The 20,984-nt window shown below is 35.2% G+C and overlaps 1 protein-coding gene and 1 long non-coding RNA gene across 2 annotated transcripts in view; one reads left to right on the plus strand and one right to left on the minus strand.

Annotated features, from left to right (window-relative positions):
• Nucleotides 1-20,984, minus strand: part of tbx21 (T-box transcription factor 21) — a 31,564-nt gene that overhangs the window by 3,846 nt on the left and 6,734 nt on the right. Inside the window, exons 2-5 of the mRNA XM_062055089.1 lie at nucleotides 6,315-6,469; nucleotides 6,118-6,239; nucleotides 273-431; nucleotides 136-197 (exon numbers count right to left, since the gene is read on the minus strand). Coding sequence (XP_061911073.1) covers nucleotides 136-197; nucleotides 273-431; nucleotides 6,118-6,239; nucleotides 6,315-6,469 — 498 coding nt within the window. The remainder of the gene's footprint in view (nucleotides 1-135; nucleotides 198-272; nucleotides 432-6,117; nucleotides 6,240-6,314; nucleotides 6,470-20,984) is intronic.
• LOC133656085 (uncharacterized) lies at nucleotides 6,620-15,413 on the plus strand. Its single transcript, XR_009827090.1, has 3 exons — nucleotides 6,620-6,695; nucleotides 6,798-6,955; nucleotides 15,203-15,413. It is a non-coding gene; the product is annotated as an uncharacterized LOC133656085 (long non-coding RNA).

The raw sequence follows: 20,984 nt of genomic DNA on the forward strand, positions 1-20,984 counted from the left end.
GGTTTTGAGTGTAAAAACAGTTTGAGTAGATTGTGTCATCTTTGACCGCGATGAAAAGAGGAATATTATCAGAGGTTCATCTTATCAAACAGACACACACGTCGCTCTCAGAAGACGCGGCTGATGTTTTCTTACGTGTCGTAGCTGTCCCGGAAACCCTTGGCGAAGGGGTTGTGGTCGATCTTCAACTGCGTGATCTGCACAAACACAATCACATTTCAGTATAATTAAGAGAAACAATCATCATCATCATCACATGCGCGTCCACGCACGTCTGCGTTCTGGTAGGCGGTGACGGCGATGAACTGCGTCTCGGGGAAGACAAAGCTTTGAGCTTTGGACGGCTGGAAGGCGTCCTCCGAGCCGTCCTCCTTGGCCTCCACCACGTGAAGACGAGGCTGATATTTGTGCAGCGACTGAAGCACGATCATCTGCAACAACGCAAGATCAGGCGATTACACCACACATAGCATACATGAAACATCTGCTCGGCCAGAGTATAAGAAGACCAAGCAGGAGGCATCAGTGTTGCTAACTTAGCCACTTAGTTGCTATATTTAGCGGTTCTCTTTTTCAAAAGCAACTTCTTCTGGTCTTTTTGAAAACGTGAAGCTTTTGGCGACCGATATGAAAGCATGTGTCGCTCTTCTCAACGAGCAGCGGTGGGCCCCTCCTCAGCATGGAAGCACTCACTGGGGGCTCCACTTTGTTTTTGACCTTTTTAAAAAACAATAAAAATAAATGAGCAGAAGTAGATTCATTTCTATTTCTACGCACCACCACAAATAGTTTGTAGGTTTTACATAATTTATTATCTTCCAAAAAAACTATCTATATTTTTACATAGTTAACAAAATAAAGTAATTTCTAATTTTATCATCAACATTAAAAAAAATACTATTATTATCGTAGATATACAAATAAGATAAAATATATTTATTTTTACAATTATGAAAATAAAATAAAAAACATTTAAATTTAAAATAAATTGACTGGGGTCAAAGTGCATGGGGCTACCTGTACTACTTTTATATTATCGTAGATATACCAAATATTATGAACATTTAATAAAAATTTATTGTATTGTAAGTAGTTATTTCTGACAAGTTTAATAACAATTTTTTAATAATAATTCCTAAGAATATAACTAAAAGATTAATTATGGGTGTCAAAGTGTGTTAGCTCTGCTACTTTTATATTAAAAAGGTATGAAAATCCGATAAAATATGATTAAAATAAAATAAATATATATAATAAAGTATTACTTGTAATATCATAGATATTAAAATGAGATAAAAAATATTTTAAATAAAATGAAAAATATAAATAATAAAAGTTAAAAAAAAGAATCCGGGGTCAAAGTGCAGGTTACTACCTGTGCTACTTTTATATTATCGTAGATATACAAATAAGATACAGTAGGATTATAAAAAGTCGAACGAAAATAAAAATATCCATCCATCCATTTTCTACAACTTTTCCCTTTTGGAGTCGCGGGGGGTGCTGGAGGAAAATAAAAATATAATATAATTAAAATAAATTGAGTGGGGTCAAAGTGCAAGGGGCTAACTATGCTCCTTATATATTAATGTAAATATACAAATAAGATAGAATATTATGAAAATGAAATGGAAAAAAAAAAGAAAATTAAATAAAAATTAAATTTATTGCAGTGTATTGTAAATATTTTTTCTGACATGTTTAATAAAAAAAGAGGGAAAAAACAAAACAAAAAAGTATTTTTCAAAAAATAAAACCAAACAAAAATAATTATGGGTGTCATCATAGAGTCTATGATGATATAAACGTGACACAGATGCGTTATATCTGTATGTCTATAATAAAATAAACGTGACACAGGTGCTTTCTGTCTATGACATAGACAGAAATAAAGACATATCGCACCTGTGTCACGTTTATATTATCATAGACATAAAGACAAAACGCACATGTGTCAAGTTTATATTATTATTGACAGGATGTCGTTGTGGCTTGTGCAGCCCTTTGAGACTTTTGTGATTTAGGGCTATATAAATAAACATTGATAATTGATTGACATAAATAAAGATAAAACGCACCCGTGTCAAGTTTATATTATCATAGACATAAATAAAGACAAAACGCACCTGTGTCACATTATATTATCATAGACAAATAAAGACATAAAGCTCCTGTGCCACGTTTATATTATCATAGACATAAATAAAGACATAATGCACCTGTGTCACATTATATTATCATAGACATAAATAAAGACATAACGCACCTGTGTCATTTTTATATTATCATAGAAATAAATAAAGACATAACGCACCTGTGCCACGTTTATATTATCATAGACAGAAATAGACCAAACGCACCTGTGTCACGTTTATATTATCATAGACATAAAGACAAAGCGCACCTGTGTCAAGTTTATATTATCATAGACATAAATAAAGACAAAACGCACCTGTGTCAAGTTTATATTATCATAGACATAAATAAAGACAAAACGCACCTGTGTCACGTTTATATTATCATAGACATAAAGACAAAGCGCACCTGTGTCAAGTTTATATTATCATAGACATAAATAAAGACAAAACGCACCTGTGTCAAGTTTATATTATCATAGACATAAATAAAGACAAAACGCACCTGTGTCACGTTTATATTATCATAGACATAAAGACAAAACGCACCTGTGTCAAGTTTATATTATCATAGACATAAATAAAGACAAAACGCACCTGTGTCAAGTTTATATTATCATAGACATAAATAAAGACAAAACGCACCCGTGTCACGTTTATATTATCATAGAAATAAATAAAGACATAAAGCACCTGTGCCACGTTTATATTATCAAAGAAAGAAATAAAGACATAAAGCTAAGGCTGCAGCTAACGATTATTTTTCTATCGATTAATCTATAGATTATTTTTTTCTATTAATCGATTAATCTATAGATTATTTTTCGATTAATCTATAGATTATTTTTCCTTTTACCGATTATTTTTTAATTCAAAATGAAGATGAAAAAATAAATGTAGGCCCGTTTTTTCAAAAGGCATGGCTTTTATTTACAAAAAAAAGAAGTATGGCCACTCAGTCAACATTGACAACAACATGACTAAATATTCTGTAACAATGTAAACATTTAAAACTTTTAACATTTAACAAAATTAAAAGTAGCTTATTTGCTTTTTAATGTGCAAATATAAAAGTCAACATCCAGTGCAAATCTTAATATTCTGCAATAGTATAAGCATTTCAAAAGTAAAAGTATTGCTTATTTTGCTTTAAAATGTGCAAAAATAAAGATAAACATCCAATACAAAAAAGTGCAAAACGAAATATTCTGTAACAACAGTGTAAACATTTCAACAAAAGTGAAAGTATTGCTTATTTGCTAAAATGTGCAAAAATAAAGATAAACATCCAATACAAAAAAGTGCCAATCTAAATATTCTGGAGCACTGTAAACATTAAGCATTGCTTTTAAAATGTGCAAAATAAACATCCAGTCCAACACAGTACACAATAACCAATTCTACTCATTCCAGTGAGTGACTAACAGTTGTAATGAAGAAAGGTTAGCATGTGTACATGCTCTGGTTCTTTTCTTGTTTACAATATTCCCAGCAGCTGAAAATAGGCGCTCAAAAGGGGTCGATGTGGCTGGAACTGAGAGGTAATTAGCCTTCACCTCAAGCCAGGACTGCGAGTGAGCTGAGCTGCAGTTTAAGTTTCTAGAAGGTCAACGGGCTCATAGTGATGTTACTAGTAGTTGACTGGGAGGTGTTTATTATCATTTGGGGAGAGTCCGCTGCCTGATGCTCACCTGCTAAACACCTATCTGCTCCACGCTGAAGCGGTGACTACATGTGCTCTGAATACACACTGCTGATTGGCTGATAATGCTTCGTGTGTACCAATCAGATGGTTGTGTGGGTGGGACAATGCGGCGTGTGTACCAATCAGATGGTTGTGTGGGTGGGACAATGCTGCGTGCTGAGACAGAGGCAGAGGAGCGAAGCAGCTTGTTAAGACTTTAGCAGCTAAAGTTAGCTTTAGCTTAGAAACTCGTTCGGTACACCCCCGTACCGAACCGAAAGCCCCGTACCGAAACGGTTCAATACAAAACACGTACCGTTACACCCCTAGCAGATACAAATGACACATTCATGTTTTTGTGTAATGATGACAACGTATGCTCGCGCGGACGATTGACTAGTTGATGGTTTTCTTTTCAAATGTTCGTTCATAGCCGTTGTGCTGCTATGATAGGCCATTTCCGCTCGACACAGTGTGCATACAACAACATTATTAGGCCGTTTATTGAAATACTCCCACACTTTTGACCACTTTTGGCATGCTTTTCCCCCCTCGCTCGCACCGCTCGCATCGTCTGCTTTGATCGTCTGCTTTGCGCTTCGCCATGACGGTAGTGTGACGTAAATATGCGACGCGTCGACGCACAAAAACGGCGTCGACGTATTTACGTAACTGATGACGTCGACTACGTCGACGCGTCGTTTCAGCCTTACATAAAGCACCTGTGCCACGTTTATATTATCATAGACATAAATAAAGACATAACGCACCTGTGTCACATTATATTATCATAGACATAAATAAAGACATAATGCACCTGTGTCATTTTTATATTATCATAGAAATAAATAAAGACATAACGCACCTGTGCCACGTTTATATTATCATACACAGAAATAAAGACAAAACGCACCTGTGTCACGTTTATATTATCATAGACATAAAGACAAAACGCACCTGTGTCAAGTTTATATTATCATAGAAAGAAATGAAGACATAAAGCACCTGTGCCACGTTTATATTATCATAGACATAAATAAAAACATAACGCACCTGTGTCACATTATATTATCATAGACATAAATAAAGACATAACGCACCTGTGTCACGTTTATATTATCAAAGAAAGAAAATAAGACATAACGCACCTGTGCCACGTTTATATTATCGTAGACAGAAATAAAGACAAAACGCACCTGTGTCACGTTTATATTATCATAGACATAAAGACAAAACGCACCTGTGTCAAGTTTATATTATCATAGACATAAAGACAAAACGCACCTGTGTCACGTTTATATTATCATAGACATAAAGACAAAACGCACCTGTGTCAAGTTTATATTATCATAGACATAAATAAAGACAAAAAGTACCTGTGCCACGTTTATATTATCATAGACATAAAAAAAGACATAACGCACCTGTGCCACGTTTATATTATCATAGACATAAAAAAAGACATAACGCACCTGTGTCACGTTTATATTATCATAGACATAAATAAAGACATAAACCTGTGTCAAGTTTATATTATCATTGACATAAAGACATAACGCACCTGTGTCACGTTTATATTATCATAGACATAAATAAAGACATAACGCACCTGTGCCCCGTTTATATTATCATACACAAAGACATAAAGCATCTGTGTCACGTCTGTATTATCATAGACATAAAGACAACGCACCTGTGCCACGTTTATATAATCATAGACATAAATAAAGACATAACAAACCTGTGTCAAGTTTATATTATCATGGACATAAAAAAGACATAACGCACCTGTGCCACGTTTATATTATCATGGACATTAAAAAAAGACAAAACTCACCTGTGCCACGTTTATATTATCATAGACATAAAAAAAGACATAACGCACCTGTGTCACGTTTATATTATCATAGACATAAATAAAGACATAAACCTTTGTCAAGTTTATATTATCATAGACATAAAGACATAACGCACCTGTGTCACGTTTATATTATCATAGACATAAATAAAGACATAACGCACCTGTGCCCCGTTTATATTATCATACACAAAGACATAAAGCATCTGTGTCACGTTTATATTATCATAGACATAAAGACAACGCACCTGTGCCACGTTTATATAATCATAGACATAAATAAAGACATAACAAACCTGTGTCAAGTTTATATTATCATGGACATAAAAAAGACATAACGCACCTGTGCCACGTTTATATTATCATGGACATAAAAAAAGACAAAACTCACCTGTGCCACGTTTATATTATCATAGACATAAAAAAAAGACACAACGTACCTGTGCCACGTTGTTGGTGCTGCCTTTGTTGTTGGTCAGCTTGAGTTTGCTGAAGGACACTTCCTGTCTCATCCAATGTGCGCCCGTGTTGGGCGAGTCGGGGTGCACGTACGTCCTGTTTCCTGCGCCGCGTTGACAAAAGGGAAGGTATGACGTATGTATGTATGTAGGAGTGTATGTCACAATGTCAACATTACCTGGCATGTTGCCCTCCGCTTTGCCACACTGCACCCACTTCCCCCCCTGGTAGCGCCAGTGGTGCTGGTCCGCCAGAACCACGTCCACGTAGACGTTATAGTGGGCGGAGGGGTCCAGAGCGCTGATGTTGAAGCTCAGGAAGGGGAACATCCTCCTGGTGAACACGGTGGTCAATAAAACATGTCTGACAGTAACTTTCTTGTGTGTTTACGCGCATCTTTGCACTGGACCCTCAGCAGTTGGTGTACCTAATGATGTGGCCATATGGAAAGTCCATATATGGGTGCATGGAGGGGGCGGAGCTGTTGAACTCATCAGAGCACCTGGTTGAAGTTGGCCTCGCCCACCTTGTCAAAAGCTCCCCAAACTTGTCCCTAATGGTTTGCGCTATGTTATTTTTGTTTAACTATTAGAATTGTTATGTTATCGACAGACCTGCTCAGAAGAATATTCACTTTTGTTTGTTGTAATTCTGCCAACAGACCGTGAGGCTGAAGCGTTCTCGCCAATGCGTGCTAAGCTACAAGCTATCTTAGCTTAGCTTCGGGACCTAGCATGAGTCGGTGAAAACAATGTTGTTCTTTAAATGGTCTTCTTCATTTCACGCCAAAGAGTAAGATGACGTTTTAGGATGACGCAGGTGAGTAAGTGTGTTCTGTTTTTTTTAAAGTAACAAACAAGATAGTGAGCAAGATTAGCCCTGTTCAAGCTACATGCTATGCTAACTTGCTAAAGGTGGAATTTAGAACTGTTTCTTTAAAAACCTGCAAACACTGGTAGCTGTTAGAATATAAAATGTGGCTCAGTATAATTTAAATTTTCACAAATATTACTGTATTAAGAATTATTCTGAAAACTGGCAATATTTGAATGCATTTAAAAATAAATGTAAATAGTCCATAAATTGATTAACATGGACCCCGACTTAAACAAGTTGAAAAACGTATTCGGGTGTTACCATTTAGTGGTCAATTGTACGGAATATGGACTCTACTATGCAATCTACAAATAAAAGTTTCAGTCAATCAATCAAGTCCTTAGAGTGGTCCCATATTCCCATGCTTTAACTGTGATATCACTATTTTGAATTTTCCCCTAACCTAAATAACTCCAGCATTTTAATAAGATAGAAAACAATACACAAAACAAGTAAACATATAATTTTTATATGTAGTATAAAAGTGTAAATGAAATTAGATTTTTTAAAAAAAAAAGTACATAATAGAAAATGTAAATTTGTAAAATTGTACTACCCAACTAGTGTGTATGTTTGACCTACATCAGAACAATAAACCATGAAAGTGAATTCAATAATAACAAATGATAAGTATGATATGCTGTACAATTACAATTAGTATGATTCTCTGTGTATCTACGTTTATGCATACGAGTATAGAGATGGGAGTGTTTATTTTTCCTGTACTTACTTCATTTTATATATTTTTTTTCTTATATGACATTCACTGTAATTATTGTTTATTGTTCTAAAATATATATATATATTGTGTAATTTTATGAAGTTTTTGCAACTAAATAAAACTAAAATAAACAAATAACTAAACAAATGATTTGAAAATAAAGTAATTTTTTAGTTCAGTGGCCATTTGTATGACATTGTGTCTGCGTGTGAATAAAAACAGCTTCCCAAAAAAGAAATTAAAAAAATGAAATTCAAATAAAAATGTAACTAAATAAAACAAAAAACTGAAACAAAAAATTTTGTAAATAAATAAAAATACAAAACAATATTTAATTATTTTTTTTATATATATATTTTTTAGTTCAGTTGCAGTTCGGGTGACATTGTGTTGCGTGTGAATATAAAAAACTCCCAAAAAAGTAATAACAAATAAAATTCAAATAAAAATGTGACTAAATAAAAATAAAATATATAAACTGAAACAATGAAAAAAATTATTTGAAAATAAGTAAAATCTATAAAATGATTTTTTAGTTCAGTGGCCATTTGCTAACATTGTGTCTGCGTGTGAATAAAAACAGCTCCCCAAAAAAGTTACACAAATGAAATTCAAATAAAAATGTTTTATTAAATTATTAAAACTAATTAAAACTAAAATAAATAAACTGTAGCAACTAAAAACAAATTTAAAAATATATACAAATGTTAAATAAAATATTTTAAAACAATAATTTTTTAGTTCAGTTGCCATTCGGGTGACATTGTGTCTGCGTGTGAAAAAAAACAGCTCCCAAAGAAAGTAATAAAAAAAAATTAAAAAATTTTAAATTCTAATAAAAATGTAACTAAATAAAACAAAAATAAACTGAAAAAACTAATAAAAAAATGATTTGAAAATAAATTTAAAATATAAAATACATTTTTTTTTTAGTTCAGTGGCCATTCAGGTAACATTGTGTCTGCGTGTAATAAAAACAGCTTCTCAAAAAAGTTATACAAAAATTTAAATTCAAATAAAAATGTAACTAAATAAAACAACAAAATGAAACAACAAAAAAATGTATTGAAAATAAATAAAAAGACAAAATAAAATCATTTTAAAAAATATTTTTTCAGTTCAGTTGCCATTCTGGTGACATTGTGTCTGCGTGTGAATAAAAAATGTATAAAAATAAAATAGAAACAGCTCCCAAAGTGCTAATGGGTTCTTCTCGTTCACCTAAAAGAGCCGTTCAAAAGACTCGATTCGTTGGTGAACGTCACATCACGGCTACTGTCATGGTGTGGAGGGTTATTCAAATCCATAAAAAAATGGAACGGCAGAGTTTGACCCCTGGATGATAAGTGTAAAGCAAGTTGGGTCACATGACGCTGAGTCAAGTCGGTGGCGTTGCCAGTGTTGTTTAGCCAGAGAAGAAGGTGTTTATGCAAATGAACATAATTGTTCCCCGCAGCGCATTCAGCTCGTTTAGCAGTGTAAAAACTAGTCAGGTGTGTAAAGGTTCATGTTGTGGTCATGTTGCGTTAGTCGCTGTGTCGCCTCGGTGCATGTGAGCGTGCATGTGCACACTCTGCAACACTGACTGCTGGTAGCTGCACTTGAACTCACCACCAAGATACAAGGAACTAAAACTGAGGAGTCACAGAGAATCTCGCCTTAGTTTTGAGTAGTTGTGCACTATTACAGTAGGGAAGGGATTCATACGGCCCCGTTACTGGGTGGATCTCGCGTGAGAGGAAGAGGGGGCGAGGGGTTAATCGTTTTGCAATGCACTCTGCTGAAAATGATGGAAAGCGCCACTCTACATAGGAACTGGAATTGCCACAAAACACATTTTAACATATTCAACACTCTACTGCCGTGTAGTGTCTAAAGTGGATAGTGCACACCCCAACTTGTCACGTTTCATGTGTCAGCTGAATTGGGACGAATGGGGTCATATGAAGAATAAAATAAGGTGTTGGGTGCATAGATGGTCTTGGTAGGTAACTCCAAGATGAAAAAAGGCGAGAGAAAAAAAATCAGGAAAAAATAGGAAACCTGTCATCTTAACCCTGCTATCTGAAAGTTCAAAGACGCTAATAAAGGCTTTAGCTGGTTTGCACATCGCAGCAAATCATAGCACACAAGTCAGAGAAAAGGAACTTCTAAAAGTACACTGGAGCCTTTGTTTTTGTACGATTGGATTTTCGACGAAAACTTTCCCCGTCGTTTTCGTACATCGTCTCGGATATCGTGCGGCCAAACATCAAATGTGACAAACTAGTCTGTTCGATTTGTCAAAGATTCAATTTACGTGGGACCGATTCTGTGATGGAAAACATTAATGCCCATCCCAAACTGAAGTTTTACTGTGAAAAGCACGTTCTGACCAGAGAATGACCTTGTCCGCGTTGACTCACTGCGAAAGAATCTCTTCTACCTTCTCCTTGCTGGTTTAACAGTGAACCATTGTCTAAACTGTTGTTGCGTCAAATGCTCTCTCCCCTCCCATCTGGTATTTAGTGTAAAGGAGCTTAACATTTGCGTTGGTAAACCTCCCTCCCTCACACATTCGTGACCATTGCTGGCTATCGATTTGATAGCCCGGGGTTTTTAACTCTGTAGTCAGCACGCTCGCCTCGGAACAAGAAGAAAAACACAACACGGCAGAAAGAGTGAGTGCACGACTGCTACGTCAGCACAAATCATTCATATATTTATCATTTAGTAGTGTGGAATGTTAGAAAAGGTTTGATCAAGTGAAATGGATCAAGCAGAGAACAATTTTAGGTATAAAAAAACACTGTCTTATTTATTATTAACCGTCTGGAATGGACTTGTGCTGTCTTTAAGTTGAAGTTTAGCCAAATGTCACAATAATCCATGAAGTTAAGTTCATGATGCAGTAAGTTGAATGATGCGGACACGGTTGTTACTGGATACTTTCTGCCTTGGAGACTTTGTATGTGTAAGTAATATGCTACTATAATTATTTGATATTTGTTTATATTGACAAATGTGCTGTTTTATTGTTCAAAGATTATGACCTATGTGTAGCTTGTATGCTCTTGTGTGCTTAGCTGATGTGTAACCGCTAGCTCCTTAACCTATAGCCTAGCATGTTTACCTTTTGTAAATGACTTTAGTAAAATACAATTTTGTATTTATTGGAGGATGTTAAAAGATACTTGGTTTTTTTTGTGCTGATATCGGACAATATCAATAATGAGGATAATAATAATAATAATAATAATGATGATAATATTGATAGTGATGATGATGATAATAATAATAATAATGAGAGTATTAATAATAATAATACAAATTGATAATGATAATAATACTAATAATAATAATAGTGAGAATAATTTAAAAGTAATAGTAATGATACTAATACTAATAATGATACTACTACTACAACTAATAATGATGATGATGATGATGATAATGATAACAACAATAATAATGATAATCATAATAATGATAATGATAATGGTGATAATAATAATAATATTGATAATGATATCAATAATGTTGATAATAATAATGATGATAATAATAATAATGTAATAATGATAATAATAGTAATGATAATATTAATAATACAAAATGATAATAATAATACACATAATAATAATTATTATAATAATGATAATAACAACAATGATAATAATAATGTTAATAACAATAATGAAAATAATACCAATAATAATAATAATAAAGATAATAATAATAATGATTCCTGCTTGGAATGGCTTCCTGTAGGAATGAAATTTGCAGTATTAAGACACTTCCCACTCTGTTGACATTAACGCCCAGCGGCGGCCTGTCCGTCAGCGTGGAGGCGCTGCAGTTGTGGGAAGTGTAGCAAAGTACGCCGGTGACATTTAGGAACAATAGCAATAGAGCAGGTGGGGGGAGGGAGGAGACGTCCACCAGGGAGGACAGACTTTTCTGCAAGAGCGCACTCGCTGATTCGTGCGGACAGGAGCTCAGGTCGGCTTCTTGTCACCACGTGCACACGCCTCATCGTCTGTGATCACAACATGGCTGCCTGCAGCTGCCGCCGTCACCACCATCGCTCGCCTGTCTTTAGATTCTGTATCACGTGGAAGTCACTCAGCACGGCAATTACCAATGGTGCCTGTAGATCAGGGGCCGTACTTATCAAGCTTCTTAGAATTACTCCTAAGAAGTCTGCTAAGAGTTGATTTAAGAGTAAATAAATTCTTCGCTGAAAGCTGCACTTAAAAGTTAGTTATCAAGCGTCTTACTCACACTTTCAGCGAAGTGTAGGACTGAATCTTAAGTGTCACACTCAGAGCTGAATTACGACATTACTATGTGCCGTAAACGGAATTTTAGGTGACGTCATTTCTGTGTCCATAGAAATGACCAATCACGGAAGGGAATCCGTTGTCTAAGAATAAACAAATATCTTGGAAATATTTAAGTGGACAATGGGAGTGTATATTTTGACAATAAACTACAAAATAATACAAAACAAACTAGTCCGCGCCGGCACTCACGCTACCGCTCCCTCTCTTCTATCGCCCACACACTCACTGACGTCACTCACCTCACGGCCACACACATACGCTACTGTCATAACATTTTCTTTCCAATTCATTAATTAGGCAACTCATTTGAAACTGGTGTGGGTGGCTCTATATATACTAGCCCACTGCAGACACATGCAGAAATCAACAAGGAATCGAAAAGTATTAAATCTGTGACAAAAATAATATCCGCTCTGTCTAAACGATACCGTTTGATCAGCTGCTCGTCATCAAAAAAAAACAAAACATTGTTCCGTTCCCTGAACGTTCGCGCACGTCACTCTCGCCTCAGTGCCATCCCCTGCTGGCAACTCCTAACCACTTAAGACACCTCTGAAGGTCTCTTAAATATCGTGGAGAGTAGGAGTGATTCTTAGACTTAAGAACTTTGATAAAAAGCTTTTATTCTTAAGTTTGAGAGTAGGACTAAATTTAGCAAATTCTCAGGACTTAAGTGTAAAATGGCACTCTAAGAAGCTTGATAAGTACGGCCCCAGGTGTGTTCAGAGTGTGGCCTGGGAGCCATTTTTTCTCGCCTTTTTTAATGGCATTCTAAAAATACTAGTAAAATTTTAAAAACGCATAAAGTGGAATAAAAGAGCAAACAGGTGAAATATTACAACAAAAAGTTTCAATTTTTATCCTAATAACACAAAGCTGCCATGCAGACTGTTTTTTTCTTTAAAACTCTCATTGCTCAAAAAATAATAATGAATCAGAATCAATGTTATGAATTATTAACATATTTAATGCTCCAATTACTTTACATCAAATATGACACTTACAATATATTTTGGGGAAATTATTGCACATGTGTTTGCCATAAAAACATTTTCTTTGACAAAAAGGACAAAATATAATATTAAAAAGTAATACAAACTTTTAATCGACAGATCTATTTTAAGTGTTAAAAGTAAAAAGCTAAACAATAAACACATGTAAATGTACTAAAAATGTATTTTGGAACCATAATAATTGTAATGAGATGTTTTATTTTATTTTTTATTGCTCAAATATTAATACTGAATTAAAATCAGTGTTATGAATTAATGTCCTATTTAAGGCTCCAATTACTTCAAATTAAAAAATCCACCCTGAAATATTTTTCAAATATATTTAAAAAATTTTGGTTTTTGCCATTAAAAACAGGGTGGGGTTTTTTTTGACGAAAGGACGTAAAATATATGTATTTTTTTGTAAACTTTATATCAACAAATAGACCTTAAGTTGATGTAGCGATTTAAGCGTACATACACAATAATGTATGTGTGTATATAAGTATGTATGCATATATATATATATATATATATATATATATATATATATATATATATATATATATATATATATATATATATATATATATATATATATATATATATATATATATATATATATATATATATATATATATATATATATATATACATACACATACATACACACAGTACAGGCCAAAAGTTTGGACACACCTTCTCATTTCAATGCGTTTTCTTTATTTTCATGACTATTTACATTGTAGATTGTATATGTATATATGTATGTATGTATGTATCATCAATCAATCAATTTTTACTTATATAGCCCTAAATCACGAGTGTCTCAAAGAGCTGCACAAGCCACAACAACATCCTCGGCTCAGATCCCGCATCAGGGCAAGGAAAAACTCAACCCAATGGGACAATGAGAAACCTTGGAGTGGACCGCAGATGTGGGGACCCCCCCTGGGCGACCGGTGCAATGGACGTCGAGTGGATCTAGCATAATATTGTGAGAGTCCAGTCCATAGTGGATCAAACATAATAGTGAGAGTCCAGTCCATAGTGGATCTAGCATAATATTGTGAGAATCCAGTCCATAGTGGATCTAACATAATAGTGAGAGTCCAGTCCATAGTGGATCTAACATAATAGTGAGAGTCCAGTCCATAGTGGATCTAACATAATAGAGAGAGTCCAGTCCATAGTGGATCTAACATAATTGTGAGAGTCCAGTCCATAGTGGATCTAACATAATTGTGAGAGTCCAGTCCATAGTGGATCTAACATAATAGTGAGAGTCCAGTCCATAGTGGATCTAACATAATAGTGAGAGTCCAGTCCATAGTGGGGCCAGCAGGAGACCATCCTGAGCGGAGACAGGTCAGCAGCGCAGAGACGTCCCCAACCGATGCACAGACGAGCGGTCTCGACTTTGAACAGCCAGCGCTTCATCCATGGCCACCGAACCGAAAATTTAAAATATGTAAATAAAAGTATAGATGTATTGAAATGTTTACATATAAAATGTTTTTCTCCTGGTCTTTATTTTCTATAGGTCATAAAAAATATCAATAATTATGGATATCGACCAATATAAAACAATGGTATCGCCCAGCCCTAATATAATACATACATAGTGATGCTTCCGCGGCAAAGGGGCATTTTTCAACGTTATGTGCATTTTTAATAATTATCATTTTAACTTTTATCTCGAAAGGTCGCACTGCGGCTATAAAATGTGTTTTTATTCAATAATTCAGAGAAATGACTCGGTTACTAAAACAATTGATAGTTGCTGTCCCGGATGGCAGTGCGTCAAAGAAAAGAAAAGTGAATTCAACACGTTCGGTTTGATCTGTGACCATCATGGAGGATCAGGATGTGAAAGGGTCTGCTCCTACGACAACGGAGCAGGGTAGTGGTGTCGTTCTTGACGATTCCTCCCTCGTCTCGTGTGACTTTGCGGGACGGTACAAGAACCTCCCTGTTCTCTCAGACCGAACATTGTTGCCAGGAAAGAAACGAGCGGTGACGGCCAAGTGGACTTGTCGCGCGGGAGGAAGCGCTCTCTGACAGCCGGGTGGCGGTTCGGCGAAGAGTCCCTTGTGCACGAAAACATGAACAGGAAGTGACTTTCGCTTATGCACTTCTGCTTTTTTCGTAGGAGAAGAAGAAGTCGCCTGCCTGATATTGATTCGTAAGATGTGTTTGCACTTGCATGATGACTGACATGTTCCTCAATCGACTGCTCAAATAGAAAAGGCACCTACTTGAATTTTCCCTCCAATGTGAAACTCCTGTGGGAAGACCCCAAAATAAATGCAACAAATGACAAATTGCGTTTTCTTTCCTTTTTTTTGCATAAACAAATCATATTTGGCTCACGTTGATGATTTCTCAGAAGAAGTTGATTTCTCAGAATCAAAATGTTGAAACCTTCATGACGAGCTTAAATAGAACAGATAACCGCTTTCACCTCGGGGCCTCACTTTTCCACTACAGACGGGCCCGGGGCTAGCTAAAATATTAAGACTGTAATCTGACTTTGGATTTGAATGGTATTTAGTGATTATACACAACCTATTGACAGTTGAGAACCTGTAAGTAGCTTGTAATATTATTACTCATTTAACACTTAAACAGGCTTAGGTCAGGCATATTAGTAAATCAGTTCAAATCCAAATGGTGATTCTTATTCATCCCGATTCTAAATCAATTAATAATTTTTGAAAAATGTATTTAAAAAAAAATATATATATAAATTTTAAATAAGAATTGGTTTAAAAAAATATGTTTTCAGGCCTTCTCCAATCAACCAGAAGGAACTTTTTAAAAGTTTCATTCTAATTATTATACCAAATAATACATTGCAAAAATCAGTTCAAATCCAAATAGCGATTCTTATTCTTCCTGATTCTAAATCAATAATTTTCAAAAATTGATTTAAAAAAAGGAAGAATGTTTTTTTATTTTATTTAAAAAAAAATTAGAATCAGTTAAAAAAAATTGGTTTTCAGGCCGTCTCCAAGCAACCAGAAGAAGCTTTTGAAAAGTTTCATTATAATTATTATACTAAATAATACATTGCGAAAATCAGATTGAATCAAGAATCAATTCTGCATTGAATCATCCTCGTTTATTAATCCTAACTCTTAATCGAGTCATAATTTTCAAAAAGCGGTAATTAAAAAAAAAAAGTTTAAACATTTGTTTTTTTATTTAAGAATCTTTATTTTATTTTTTTGTAAGTTTTTAGGCCATCTCCAAGGAACCAGAAGGACCTTTTCTAACCTGTAACCTCTTTTGAAAAGTTTTTATAATTATTATACTTAATAATACATTGCGAAAATCGGTTTGAATAAAGAATCGCTTCTGAATCGAATTGTCACCCCGGGAATCGAAATCGTCTAGAATCGTTAGGTGCCCTAAGATTCACAAACTTACTGATTAGAAAAATATGTACTAATCAAATATAATGCATGAGAAGGACTCATAAACGGAAAATAGTTATGTTGTGCTAAAATAAACTAAATTAAATTAATATGTTAAGTTACCTGTCAAAAAAATGTAAGTGCAAATTAAAATATAGCTTCACCACTTGAGTCATAATTTTTGCGCTGAAGAAACTTCTCTAGCTCCAATAACATTAGCTCCAGATTTCATCTGGTTGTTTGAGATTGTCATTACTGCCACAAGTGGTAGAAAAGTGTATCACAACTACGGCCCATACAGACCAGATATTTTTTGGCGGTCCCTTAGGGCAGTGGTCCCCAACCTTTTTGTAACTGCGGACCGGTCAACGCTTGAAAATTTGTCCCACGGACCGGGGAGGGGGTTGGGGGGAGGGGTGTTTTTTGTCTGTTTGTTTTTTTATTGTATTTTATTTTTGTTTTTGTCATAAAAAAATACAATCATGTGTGCTTACGGACTGTATCCCTGCAGACTGCATATTATATATATATATAATATAGGAGCCACAAATATTAACAGAAAGAAACAACCCTTTTGTGCGAATGAGGGGAGGGAGTTTTTTTTGGGTTGGTGCACTAATTGTAAGTGTATCTTGTGTTTTTTATGTTGATTTAATAAAAAAAAAAGTTTTTCTTGTGCGGCCCGGTACCAATCGATCCACGGACCGGTACCAGGCGGTTGGGGACCACTGCCTTAGGGGGAACTCTCAGCCTAACAATGGGCTGAGAGTTAACCCTATGGTTAAGAAACACTGATATAGACCAGGGGTTATATGAACTTGATTTCAATCATACTAAAATAATAATATCCAGCCTACCTGATCAAATGATATCAAGCCATGTGTTTATTAATTATGAGTTAATTATCATATATTGAACACATAAACCTGAGGGTTAGGTCAGGCTGATTTGAAAAATAAGCACTAATCAAATATACTGCATAAGAAGGGACTCATAATTAACTGACCAAAAAATTTGACGTACAATTATGTTGTGCTAAAATAAATGAACTGAATCAATAAAAAATGTTTCTTAGCAAAACTGTCAATAGTAGCTTCATCACTTTAGTTATCATTTTTGCGCTTAAGCACCTTCTATGACTTTAGATCCTGACTTCTTTTTGAGATTGTCATTACTGCCACAAGTGGTGGATAAGTGTATCCCAACTGCGGCCCATACAGACCAGATATTTTTTGGCGGCCCCTTAGGGCGCACTCTCAGCCCAACAATGGTATGATTTCAATCATATTAATAATATCTGGCGTACAGTTCACAACCTTGTCGAATGATATCAAACCATGTGTTTATTAATTATTAGTTAATTATCATATATTGAACACATAAACCTGAGACTTAGGTCAGGCTGATTAGAAAAATAAGCACTAATCAAATATACTGCATAATTAACTGACCAAAACATTTGACGTAGAATTATGTTGTGCTAAAATAAATGAACTGAATTAATACCAAATGTTTCTTAGCGAAACTGTCAATAGTAGCTTCATCACTTTAGTTATAATTTTTGCGCTTAAGAACCTTCAATGACTCTTAATCCTGACTTTTTCTTTTTCAGATTGTCATTACTGCCACAAATGGTGGAAAAGTGTATTACAACTGAGTACTGCTGTAGCCCAAACGGACCACAGCTGACAAACAGGTTTTTTTGGCGGCCCACTGGGGGGCGCAACGGTGGTTAAGAGCCACTGATATGGACAATATGCGACACATACCCTGAGATCGGTAGGTCGTGAGTTCAAACCCCGGCCGAGTCATACCAAAGACTATAAAAATGTGACCCATTACCTCCCTGCTTGGCACTCAGCATCAAGGGTTGGAATTGGGGGTTAAATCACCAAAAATTATTCCCGGGCGCGTCCACCGCTGCTGCTCCCCGCTCCCCTCACCTCCCAGGGAGTGAGGGTGATGAGTCAAATGCAGTGGATGATCTCACCACACCTAGTGTGTGTGTGACTATCATTGGAACTTTAACTTTAAAAATGATGACAAAGATTGTAATACTATTGTCATATTGTGATAATGCATACTGATTAGAGGTGTGACTCTTAGGGCATCTAACGATTTGATCCGATTCCTGGGGTGACGATTTGATTCAGAATCCATTGAAACTGATTCTCGCAATGTATTATTTGGTATAATTAGAATGAAACTTTTTAGAAAGGCTCCTTCTGGTTGCATGGAGATGGCTTAAAAAAATATTTTTTAAAATATATTTGAATTTTTAAAATCGATTTCTGACATTTATTTATCGATTTAGAATCGTTGTGAATAAGAATTGCAATTCGGATGTGAATCTATTTTTTGTGCACACTCGTGTGACGCCAGTTTGACAGCGACAACCGAACGACCGCGTCCTCAATGCAATGTAGCGTCCTCGCTAGCGGCTAACGTCCACCACGAATCCCTCGATTTTCATGTAGGGATGGGCGATACGGACTAAAATCTGTATCGCCATGAAATATATATTGCAGCCTCTTGCGATCATTTATGTGCTCTATATCCAGATAAATTATTTAATATATAAATTATATAACAATTTCAAAACATGTTATGAAGTGAAATGAATTATATAGTGCTTTTCTGTAGTGGCTCAAAGCGCTTTACATAGTGAAACCCAATATCTAAGTTACATTTAAACCAGTGTGGGTGGCACTGGGAGCAGGTAGGTAAAGTGTCTTGCCCAAGGACACAACGGGAGCGACCAGGATGGCGAAAGCGGGAATTGAACCTGGAACCCTCAAGTTGCTGGCATGGCCACTCTACCAACCGAGCTATGCCGCCCACATGAAGATTTATCTGCTCACTTCCTGTTGTAACATGTTTATATTTACACTTATGTAAAAAATTAATAACGCTAACTAAGTTTTGGGCGATACTACAAATTTGGGAATGGATCTGATACCAAGTAGTTACACAGGCAGTATCGTGATGCTGATACTTTACATTTTTAACATCAGACAAAAACCAGACGGCGATACAGCAATATAAATTAAATAATAAATATGTTTCCTTATTCCCCTTGCTCAGTGGCATAGTGGTTAGAGTGTCCGCCCTGAGATTGGTAGGTCGTGAGTTCAAACCCCGGCTGAGTCATATCAAAGACTATAAAAATGTGACCCATTACCTCCCTGCTTGGCACTCAGCATCAAGGGTTGGAATTGGTGGTTAAATCACCAAAAATGATTCCCCGGCGCGGCCACCGGTGCTGCTCACTGCTCCCCTCACCTCCCAGGGGGTGATCAAGGGTGATGGGTCAAATGCAGAGAATAATTTCGCCACACCTAGTGTGTGTGTGACAATCATTGGTACTTTAACTTTTATTACATAAATATGTATCATTAAGTCCATAGTGCAAAATAAGTAAATATAGGCAAAAATGGGTTAAAAACTACTATTAGCTCTGATTTATATCATTTAGTTTTTTGCCCTCCAAGTCCTCCTGTGTCCAGAAGCTTATTTCCTGTCTTCGTCAACAATAACAAAAACGACAAAGAAAAAAGATGTTGTGATAATAAAACATGTAAAAATAAAAATAAAGATTTTAGAATGAATCGCGATTCTTCTGTGTAATGAATATCAATCGACAATAAAAAAAAATCAAATGTTTTTTTTTTTTTATACATGTTTTTTAATCGAGAATCGTTCTGAATCGAACCACAAGAATCGAATCGAATCATGTGGTGCCCAAAAATGCAAAGCCTAATATTCAATCACTGCATTATCGACCGTGTACTGATACTATACTTGGTATCGATACTGTCTCTTAGTATCGATCCGCCCACCCCTGTTTACATTCAAGACCTTCTAGCTTAGCGGTTAGCATGGCTTCTTGTATCCAATAATACAACAACACTATGAAGCAAACAATAAACATATTTTCTTATACTCTTTTATTACATACACTTGTATAATAAAGTCAATAGTGCAAAATAAAAACGACTATTTGCTCTTATTTCTTAAATGTGTAAACAAAATATTACAAAAGAACAATTTTGTGGTAGTAGAAATTATCGCTCTAAATATTGTAGTATTGACCATATACTGATACTATATTTGGTATTGTTACTGTCTCTTAGTATCGATCCGCCCACCCCTGCTTACATTCAAGACCTTCTAGCTTAGCGGTTAGCATGGCTTCTTGTATCCAATACTACAACAACAATATCAATTAAACAATATTACCTTTTATAACATAAAAATGTATAGTAAAGTTAATAACGCAAAATAAATAAACAAACGCAAAAACCACTACTGGCGCTTATTTCCCAAGTTTGTAAACAAAAACAATAACAATAACAAAAACAACCCAAAAATATTTTGTGATAACAAAAATATCTATCTAGTCACTGTACAGTAATATCGACCTTTACTATACTTGGTATCATTACTGCAGCTATTTGTAATGCTCCCCCTTGTTTACTCTCAAGAGCTCGTCTATCTTAGCGATTTGCTACGTTG

This window comes from Entelurus aequoreus, linkage group LG08 (genome assembly GCF_033978785.1).
Source record: "Entelurus aequoreus isolate RoL-2023_Sb linkage group LG08, RoL_Eaeq_v1.1, whole genome shotgun sequence".
Lineage (NCBI taxonomy): Eukaryota > Metazoa > Chordata > Actinopteri > Syngnathiformes > Syngnathidae > Entelurus > Entelurus aequoreus.